Source organism: Notothenia coriiceps, unplaced genomic scaffold, assembly GCF_000735185.1.
Source record: "Notothenia coriiceps isolate Sejong01 unplaced genomic scaffold, NC01 NC01_scaffold00002044, whole genome shotgun sequence".
Lineage (NCBI taxonomy): Eukaryota > Metazoa > Chordata > Actinopteri > Perciformes > Nototheniidae > Notothenia > Notothenia coriiceps.
The window spans coordinates 1-10,940 of NW_011334745.1; the positions used below are offsets into that span (position 1 = coordinate 1).

Here is a 10,940-nt window from a genome sequence, read left to right on the forward strand (position 1 = left end):
TAATTAGTGCTTATTTATTGCAAGTAAGGAAGTTGTTGTACATGAGTTTTGGTCTTAATATGCTCTGCTCAATATGGGCCTAATAAGGCAGTAGTACCACAAGAATAGTAATTCTCCCATAATAACACTTAACCAATATTATCTATTCCTCTGTAACAAGACATTAAACTATAAGTTTTAATTGTCTCTAAATAACTCGGTTAGGTATGTATGTGCGCATCACTCTCACTCCTCAATGGTAACGTGTATGTGGATTTAGAAACTTCCCCTTCGATCCTATTGGCTCTAACGGTTCAAAACAGGTGTCAATCATCAAAATCGACCGAGGGGGGCCAGAGATATGGTAAATCCACCCAAATGTCCCCAGGAGTGTTTTTGTTGTTGTTGCTAAATCTCTCTAAAAAGGTCAAATGTCACTTGTTTTGCATCAATCTTGATACAGGGTACTTATTATATGTTATAGTTTGGATTCCTAAAGCTTTTAGTATACCATCTCATCATTCAAGGGTGGTTTTCACTGTAAATAATGCTTTTTTATATACACTATAATTTAAAAATGTTTACTATGTTCAATCTGAATTTGCTTTAAAATAAAAAATGCTATATTGATTCTGACTTTACTACATCCAACTCACATGTGTATCATTGCTTTAAGAAAAAAAGATTATTAATTTAACCCTTTTAGAAGTGAAGATATGGTCATTTGTTCTGGGAATGTCATTTTCAAGCCTGAGACCTGAAAAATAGGCTTGGGACTTAACTGGTTAATAAGTGTTTTATAATGACTAATAAAGAGCCAATATACTGCTAATATGCATGTTAATTAACAACTAGTTGATGGTTAATTTGTGTACCTTAATATAAAGTGTTACCAACATTATTTGAATACTTCCTGGGTCTACTGTTAATACCACATATCATATGAAAAAAAAGACAAACTGCTCTGTCTTTTTTCTTCAGGTGTTTTTTAAGGCGGGTCTGTTGGGTCTTTTGGAGGACATGAGGGACACCCGTCTGTCTGAGATCCTCACAATTGTTCAGGCCATGGCCAGAGGGAAGCTGATGAGGATGGCTCGAGAATTGATGATGATTCAAAGGTCAATATAACAACCAGCAGATACATTATTGATGAAATACAGTGTAGCAGCAAAAATGTAAGTGTATGATATTTCTTTGGGTAAGTGTGGTCTATAATTCTTCCTCTCAGGGATGCTGTACTGGTGATCCAGTTCAACCTCAGAGCGTTCTTCTCTGTGAGGACTTGGCCTTGGATGATGTTGTTCTACAAGCTGCGTCCGATGCTCAGGAGCGCCCAGGTGGAGAAAGAACTGGCTGCCCTTAAAGAAGCGTACAACAAGTTAAAAGAGGCCTTCGACAGGTCGGTCCACCGGTCGGCTCCTTAAACTCTGTGTACATTATTATTTACATGTTTTAAAGCAGGATTAATTGAGTCCACACAGATATATGACTAATCACCATCTGTTGTATTTTCTCGGGTCAGGTCAGAGATAAAGCGAGTGGAGGCGGAGGAGCGTCAGGTGATTTTGGTTCTGGAGAAAGACGACCTGTCTCTGCAGCTCCAAGCGGTGAGTAACATTGAAATTAAAAGGATTTAAATATCACACTTTGGAAAGTCCAATCAATATACTATATTATTCACATGCAAATTGTGTCTACCCATAACTCAAACTCAACGAAATGTTATTGGTTGCACGTTTATAATATTTGAAAATGAATGTCATGTCACAATTTAACATCTTTCAAGTAAAAATAAATGTTGTTTGTCAACAAGGTTTTATAAGATGAAGTGATATGGGATCCTCATGGGTGTGTTTACAAGTCTGCTAGATCTTCCTGGGTTATTTGTTTACAGTTTGTTGCTATCTAATCCATACCATTTATCTCCAAATTTGACGTTTACTTATTCAGATGAAAAAAAGGATTTCCAAAATGAATCAATTTGACGTGAGGCTAGTTAATCTCTCTTAATCTTGTTTTCAATATCTCTAAAATGTCTCATGTTTTTATCCATCCAGGAGCAGGACAGCCTGTCAGATTCAGAAGACCGCTGCAACCAGCTGATTCAGTCCAAAATCTCTCTGGAGTCGAAGCTGAAGGAAGCGCAGGAACGTCTGGAGGATGAGGAGGAGATGACGGCCACGCTGACGTCCAAGAAACGTCAGCTGGAGGAGGAGGTGATATCCCTGAAGAAAGACGTGGACGACCTGGAGATGACTCTGGCTAAAGTGGAGAAAGAGAGACATGGACTGGAGAACAAAGTATGTACATTTACAACCGTATCACTGCATGGTTCCTTTCCTTAACTATTTATCTTTTCTTGTCTTTGTTTTTTAGCTTGAGAGCCTTTGTCTGCTACAATTGATGATTTTCGTATTTTCTTTTTGCCCAGGTGAAGAACCTGTCCAATGAGATGTGTGTTCTGGATGAATCCATATCGTCTCTGACCAGAGAGAAAGTGGCCCTGCAGGAAGCTCACCAGCAGGCTCTGACTGACCTTCAGGCCCAGGAGGACAAGGTCAACATGCTGGTCAAGGCCAAAGCTCGGCTGGAGCAACAAGTGGACAATGTAAGTAAAAACTGACCTAAAGAAAATGATGAATAAAACTGTCTGTCCAGATTTGAACAACTGTGTTAATCTTTATCCGTCTTTCTACTTAAAGTTTTACGTTTATACAACATTATAAATCAAAGGACACGTTTCATTTGGAGTACCTCAAGGTAGCTGTTTGGAGCCATTATTGTTTTCTGCCAATGATCTCTAGAACCATCTAAAAGACCTCTAGAATCTTCTCAAAGATCTATTTGTAAAAGACCCATAGAGCCTCCTTAATGGCCTCCTAAAGAAACTCTTTAATGATGACCTCATTCCTGAAGGTCCTGAAGAACCCCAGAACCAATACTACACACTCCTTGGTGACCAAAGTAACCAACTAGTATACTANGACATTTTCAAATGTTTGATTGTGTTTTGCTGTTATAAATCTTTTTTTTTTACTTGGTCTGAGGAACTATTCTAATTTTTTGAGATAGGATTTTTGAGTTTTCTTAAGCTGTATGCCATAATCAGCAATATTAAAATAATAAAAGGCTTGCAATATTTCAGTTGATTTGTAATGAATCCAGAATGTATGACATTTTTGTTTTTTTTTAATTGCATTACAGAAAATAAAGAACTTTATCACAATATTCTAATTTTCTGAGACAGTCCTGTATAGTACATAGTATACTACTTTTTTTACAAACTATATTATGACTTTCAACATTTATGAAATGGTGATCTTTTTTTAAAAACTATACTATGACTTTTTTTTTACATTTACTAAATTATGACTTTTTTTGAATAAATAGTATACTGACTTTTTTCGACAGAATGCACTATGACTGTGAAATTACCACCTTAAGGATCTCTGAATCTTGCCTGATGGTCAGTGGAACCTGAGGACCATTGTAACTTTCTAAAGGAACTTGATAAGAACTCTTTCATGACCTATTGAATTTCCTAAAGGATAACTACGATCCCCAACAGAAACAACTAAAGACCTCTAGGATCTCCTAAATAACCAATTGGACCTCTTCAATGACCACAACAGGACCTCTACAACCACCCCCAGGGCCACTAGAGGCTTGAGTTTTCTAGGACCAAAAGGACAACCTAAAGACCACATTAAGCCCATTAGGTGACCTTAAATACCACCTAATGGACCTTTTGTTATCTCTTTATGACAGCTTGAATCCTAAAGCTTGAGTAGATACTTCCCAAGAACCACAAAAACTGTCTACTACTCAACCATCTTATGGTCATTAGATTGGCTAGCAGATGGCTAGCAAATTAAGTAAAACCAACATAAAGTGTCTTCTAGGGGTTTAGTACACCACTGGGTTAAGGTACTGGTGTCTGACAGCATCCCCCTTTCTTCCCTATAGGTAGAAAGTTCCTTGGAGCTTGAGAAGAAGGTGCGGATTGATCTGGAACGATCCAAACGGAAGCTGGAGGGGGATCTGAAGCTTTCTATTGACTCAGTGAAGAACATGGAGAATCAGAAGGAAGAGATGGAGGAGAAAATGAAAAAGTAAGACAAATATATCTGGAGCTGGTAGATTTTAAGTTGTATTTAGCCAATGTTTTTATCTTTTTCTTTTAGACAAATTCTCCATAAGGGCCAAGCTCTACTAACACATTATGACGATACGTTTGAACAAAGGCTGACACTACAAATGATTTGGTATTTTTGTTTCTCTCTCCGTCTCTTTCCATTGCTCCCTAAAGAAAAGACTTTGAAACGGTTCAGATTCAATCCAAACTGGAGGATGAACAGAGTTTGAGTGCTGCTTATCAGAAGAAGATCAAAGAGCTGCAGGTTAGTGGTGATTCAGAATATACATGTTAGCTTCCTGATTTTCGTCTTCCTCACTCTGAGCTGTGATCAATTCCTCAGACTCGTATCGAGGAGCTGGAGGAGACGCTGGATGCAGAGCGGGTGTGGCGCACCAAAGCTGAACGTCAGAGGAACGACATCTCCATAGAACTGGAGGAACTGGGAGAGAGACTGGAGGAGGCCGGAGGAGCCTCTGCTGCTCAGATCGCTCTCAACAGGTCAGCAGCATCAACTCATAGAAACTTACATAGGCTCACTTATGTCTTTTTTTTAGGGGGACATAGCAAGTCAATAGTATATGCCACATTGAAGTGGCATGCATCATCTAAAAGATTAATTAGAGATGCAGTTCAAAAGGATGTCAAGATTATCTGGTCATGGTTGGTTTGGTGTCTATTACATTTTGAAGATTAAGAATGGATAAGGGCATGGAAAGTTGTTGCCGGAATGTGTGCGTTGATACCATTTGTTACACAGATTTGGTGCCAAATTGAACACATTTCCACCACTCACGAATTGATACAAATATCAAAAAGCACTCCAACATACCACAATAAGACACAAAAACTATTGAAACTATTACAATTTGTCAACGATTGGATTGGGATTACTTCTGTTTTGGCAACTGCTCAGAAATCCCCTTTTTGTCTCGAGACTGTGCTTACCCTTAAGCTCACAACCAGTCACTTTAAAGAGCGAAGTCAGCTTAGATTTTTGAGTTTCATATGATATTAATATATTAAAATCAAATCCTGGAGGTTTTGACTGTCATAAAAATGTATTTCTGCATTCAAGTTCCCTCAGAATGAATTGTCATGACGATTGGTAGGTGCCTTCACTCAGACAGGGTCGTGGCTCCTGTGATTTTAAATTGTAACTACCTTGATGTCAAACAGGAAGAGGGAGGCCGACTTCCTGAAGATGCGGCGGGAGCTCGAGGAGGCGGGGCTTCACCACGAGGTGACGGCCGCCACTCTGAGGAAGAAGCACTCGGACGCGGTGACGGAGCTCAGCGAGCAGATCGACAATCTGCAGAGAACCAAACAGAAACTGGAGAAGGAGAAGATGGAGTACAGGCTGGAGGCCGATGACCTGGCTGCCAACGTGGAGCATCTGTCCAGGAACAAGGTGAATAACAATGTCCTATTACACAGATTTAAAGGAGTATTTCAACAACAATAAGGGGTATTACACCTGATCAACATCATCCTGCTTGTCATGTTGAGTAAGGAAGCAATACAAACGTTTGTTTACAAGGATAGAATGGTCATATTAAGTGTTTCTGGTTTTGAACTCTTATTAAGGATTCATTTTCAAACCAGATTAAAACATGTTTTAACAAAAAATCTTGTTGCACCAAACTTAAAAAGTAGTTGAAACTTAACTTTTAAATTGAAACCACTCTTCAAATATCAGTTCTAGATCTAGACAACATTTAATTTTGTTGCACCACAACTTAATTTTAAATCTGATTCACCAACAACTTTGAAATTACGGGTGTGTGTGTGTGTGTGTGTGTGTGTGTGTGTGTGTGTGTGTCTGTGTGTGTGTGTGTGTTTGTTTGTAGACTGCTGCTGAGAAGATGTGCAAGGTTTATGAGGACCAGCTGAACGAAAGCAGGAGCCGAGCGGAGGAGCTGCAGAGACAACTGACCGACGTTTCTACTCAGAAAGCGAGAGCCGTTACAGAGAATGGTACCACGAAACAAAGATTTTCCGTTATCCAGAATAATATCCTACTTAGGTTCTCTTAATGTGCAAAGGACTATCTTTTTGGGTCTAAATGATGTCACGGACTGACACGATAGTTGTAGTACCACCGTTTGGCCACTATGAAAGTTTACTTCAATGTTTGGTGCATTTCCTGAGGGCTTGGACTCAACTCTGTTTTGACGCTGTTTCTCTTCCTATCTTTGTTGTTCTTTAGCCGAGTACAGCCGTCGTCTTGAGGAGCGGGAAGCTATGATTAGTCAGCTCCAGCGCTCCAAGGCGGGGGCGTGCCAAAACGCTGAAGACCTAAAGAGGCAGCTGGAGGAGCAGAGCAAAGTAACATTACATACTCATACATTCTCACACTTTTACATTGATTCAAAGAAGTAAACTATCTTTGATGAAGGTTTTTGTTGGGAAAATACTGAATGTCCTCTTCCAATATCAGAGTAGCACATGATGACAAAGTCCCTACGTAGCTGGGTACATTACAGGATGTCTGATTACCTAGAAGAGCATCAGGACTGTTTGAGGCATATGATAGCTCTGTGATTAACATGAAGATTCAGCCTCTATGGAGAGAGACATATGACAAGCATGCTCATTTCTGACGTGGGTCTTAGCTAATCTAAACTAAACATACTGCTTTGAACCGGTATTCCTCCATCTTGTGACTGTGTAACTCCCTCTCTTGTATATCAGCATGTGAAGGACACTGTTCAGGAACTAGTTGTACCAAATGCTCTGTACTGTATGTGATGACTACTTCCATGCAAGGATTATAAATAGATGTATCCTAATTATTGAAGGTGACGAGTGATATTTTACCAACAGTTTTTTATGGATAAGAGTATCTGGTATGTTTGTTTGTGTTTCAGGCCCGTGTGTCGCTGGCCCACGCAGTGCAGACGTCCCACCACGACAGCAGTCTGCTAAGGGAGCAGCTGGAGGAGGAACAGGAGGCGAAGGCTGAGCTGCAAAGGGAGCTGTCCAAAGCCAACGGGCAGGTGGTTCAGTGGAGAGCCAAGTACGAGACGGACGCCGTGATGAGGATAGAAGAGCTGGAGGACGCCAAGTTAGTACTTCTGATACTACTATTGCTACTGTGACTATCGATGCTATTTGGTTTAGGTAGTTTTGAAATACCCTTAACAAAGCTGTGAATATTGATGTTCCCCAGAGGATCTATGCCCAAGCACAAACATCAGGGCGTTCTATCTGAAGGAATACTCCCAAAATGATCACTTACTCATCCCATATTACCTTGAATTTGTGAGAATTGTCCATGGTCAATGAACAATTCCATGGTAAATGAGGAAAAATAAGATACTTGATTAATTGAAGAACGTGTCAAGCGCGTTTAACCACAGCGTTATTATATCAAAAATATTTGTATGCACTATAATTAATGATTTATGTACACTGGGCCACTTTTACGAGGTGTTTAAATAGTCAGGTTTCAGAAAAAATGCATGAGTTTGGGAAGCATATTGAATGAATGACACCTTGACCTTGTCCTTCTGTACTTTACTAAGTTCATTTTGTAATTGTTTGTGGTTAGGAAGAAGTTGGTCGTCAAACTGCAGAACACGGAGGAAGCTGTGGAATCATCTCATGCCAAATGTTCCTCACTGGAGAAAAGCAAGTTGAGTCTGCAGACAGAGATCGAAGACCTGGTGGTTGAACTGGAACGAACCAACTCTGCTGCTCTGGCTCTGGACAAGAAGCAACGCAACTTCGACAAGGTCAACAAAAAGCAAACATAACCCTCAAAATACTTATAAACAATGGAGGGTGTTTAAAACAAGCCTCAACACTTTGTGAGAAGTTTGATGTTTTCTTTGCTTGATGCAGTTGTTGGGTGACTGGAAGCTGAAGTTTGATGAGAGTCAGACGGACCTGGAGGCGTCGCAGAAAGAGTCGCGCAGTCTGAGCACCGAGCTCTTCAAACTGAAGAACTGCTACGAAGAAGCTCTGGACCATCTGGAGACGGTCAAGAGAGAAAACAAGAACCTGCAAGGTACTCCCAGAATCTAAGCAGCAACATCAACAACTTTAGTTTTTGGTGGACTAGGTTCTGCTTGGTCAGGTTTTGAGTTATATCTTGATATGAATATAAGCAGGTTTTATAACTAACAAACTCAAGCAAAGAAAAAACAATGAATACATCACTGTTTCTCCGCCCTAACTTAGGCTACAAACATGCCTGGTCAATTATGCTGATTGCTACGGTAGTTATCGAGCGTTATATCCAAGTATTTTAGGAGACGTGTTACTTTTTTTTTTTACAAAGTGGATGTGTGTGGTTCACACAATAAAACAACTATGACTAACTTAACAACTAAAGCAGTCCACTGCCATTGATGGCCCCCTACGGCTTACAGGACTGAGGGGACGTGAAACTACAGGAACTTCTTATTCATCTCTCTCAAAACAAATCCAGAACAATTAACTATAAACTTTCTTTAACTCAAGCCTTGGGAAATTGTCAGAATGTTTCACAAAGGACATCAGACCAAAGAGTCTGTGGTCTTTTCTGTCTACCAAAAGACTTTGTGATCAAAGTGGGCGCCTCTAAAGGGCTTGTGTAACATATTTGATACCAATCGTCAAAAGGTGACTATACAAGACTGTTAATGACTTAAATGAATATTGTCTTTGACTGAACCAGTGTGTTTGAACTCTAGAGGAGATATACGACCTGACGGAGCAGATCAGTCAGGGAGTGAAGGCCATCTTTGAGCTGGAGAGGATGAAGAAGATCCTGGATATGGAGAAGAGTGGTATCAAAACTGCTCTGGAGGAAGCAGAGGTAACTGACTGAACTGCTTTACATTCTTCCATAAATAAACTAAAGTTGCATTCACACCTAATAGTCCGCATCTTTGGTGCGCGACAGACGAGAGTTTGTTACATTGTTTCCTTATTCAGAACGTTTGGTTTGCGTTCACATGGGCAAAACTCAAACAGACTATAAACTTTAAACACAAGTCATGTGCACGGAAATGCTGTTCAACGATTGGTCAGACATAAGGGGGTAAAAACGCAAATCCTGGCAATTTCTACCGAGCCTCCGCCATGGTGCATCGGCAGGTTATTTTCATGCTACTTTTAATCTGGAGAGCTGAGAGCATATCAACAGATCTAGCGGACGGCGCATAGGATTATATAATCAGACGACGTGCTTTAAAAAACATTATAACACATATAATGAGAGACGTCCTTCAGTAAGGAGGGGCGTTTCACCGACGACAGGTGGTTCTGACTTTTATGTATAGTTGACGGAGCATTTTTACTTTTACACAACATTGTTCAACACTTCATTCTGCTTCACTCTTTCACTAAAGATTTTGAAGACACCCGCGTTCTTGTGACTCGTAAATACTACATTTCCAGTGTTTTGGTGCGGACTGCATTCAACCAGCTCAGTTCACTAGCAGGCGGTCTGAGACCACCTCTTTTAAGCGGGCCAGAGTCCGGTTGTTTAGTTCACATCAGAGGGCTCGGACTGCGTTCACACCGACCCAAAGGAACCGCACCAAGCGGTGAAACGCACCAGGGTTCGATTTAAAAAGGACTCTACAAGACTGGTGTGAATGCGAGCTAAATTACGGTATCTAAAAACTCTCTTCTCACCAGGGAACTCTGGAGCACGAGGAGAGTAAGACACTGAGATTCCAGATGGAGCTGCAGCAGATCAGAAGCGACATTGAGCGCAAGATTGCAGAGAAAGATGAAGAGATCGACAACCTCAGGTACTAAATATATAAAATAAAATACTTAGATGAAGCTCTAACTAACCAGGGGTAAAAACTGTGAAAATTATAACGACTTTTTATGTACGATGCCTGCGTTCGATGAGTAATACCAGTGCTGTCCACCAGGCGGGGTAACCAGCGCGCTCTGGAGACCCTGCAGGCCAGCTACGAGGCGGAGGTTCGCAACCGCAGCGAGGCAGTGCGTCTGAGGAAGAAGATGGAGTCTGACATGAACGAGATGGAAGTTCAGCTGGGAAACGCTAACAGACAGGCGGCCGAGAGCCAGAGGATCATCAGACACCTGCAGACACAGGTAGGATCATCTCATCCAAATTAAAATAAGGTATAAAAGACAATAAACTCCTTATTATCAAGCTAGCAATGATAGATGCTTTATTGAAGGTTCCCAGAGCCATTAAGCAGGATGTACGCTGAACAAAAATATAAATGCAACACTTTTGTTTTTGCTCCCATTTTTCATGAGATGAACTCAAAGATCTAAAACATTTTCTATATACACAAAATAACCATTTCTCTCAAATATTGTTCACAAATCTGAAAAAATCTGTGATAGTGAGCACTTCTCCTTTGCCGAGATAATCCATCCCACCTCACAGGTGTGGCATATCAAGATGCTGATTAGACAGCATGATTATTGCACAGGTGTGCCTTAGGCTGACCACAATAAAAGGCCACTCTGAAACGTGCAGTTTTGCTTTATTGGGGGGGTCTGGGGGGGTCCAAAAACCCTAGGGTTAAAACCCCTAGGGTTTAACCCTAACCCTAACCCTAACATGTCACCCATTGAGCATGTTGGGGATGCTCTGGATCGGCGTATACGACAGCGTGTTCCAGTTCAATATCCAGCAACTTCGCACAGCCATTGAAGAGGAGTGGACCAACATTCCACAGGCCACAATCAACAACCTGATCAACTCTATGCGAAGGAGATGTGTTGCACTGCGTCAGGCAAATGGTGGTCACACCAGATACTGACTGGTTTTCGGACCCCCCCAGACCCCCCCAATAAAGCAAAACTGCACGTTTCAGAGTGGCCTTTTATTGTGGCCAGCCTA

At 40.9% G+C, this 10,940-nt stretch overlaps 1 protein-coding gene across 1 annotated transcript; it reads left to right on the plus strand.

The window, feature by feature from the left end:
* Positions 1–960: 960 nt before the first annotated feature.
* On the plus strand, positions 961–10,177 carry LOC104965207 (myosin heavy chain, skeletal muscle, adult-like; the record flags this gene model as incomplete). Its single annotated transcript, XM_010794170.1, has 17 exons — positions 961–1,097; positions 1,208–1,378; positions 1,502–1,586; positions 2,037–2,279; positions 2,411–2,587; positions 3,946–4,091; positions 4,289–4,379; positions 4,458–4,615; positions 5,294–5,525; positions 5,965–6,091; positions 6,324–6,442; positions 6,985–7,181; positions 7,668–7,851; positions 7,961–8,126; positions 8,794–8,918; positions 9,746–9,861; positions 9,991–10,177. Coding segments are annotated over 17 exons (2,661 nt in total), but the record flags the coding sequence as incomplete, so codon positions are not given.
* Positions 10,178–10,940: the final 763 nt, after the last annotated feature.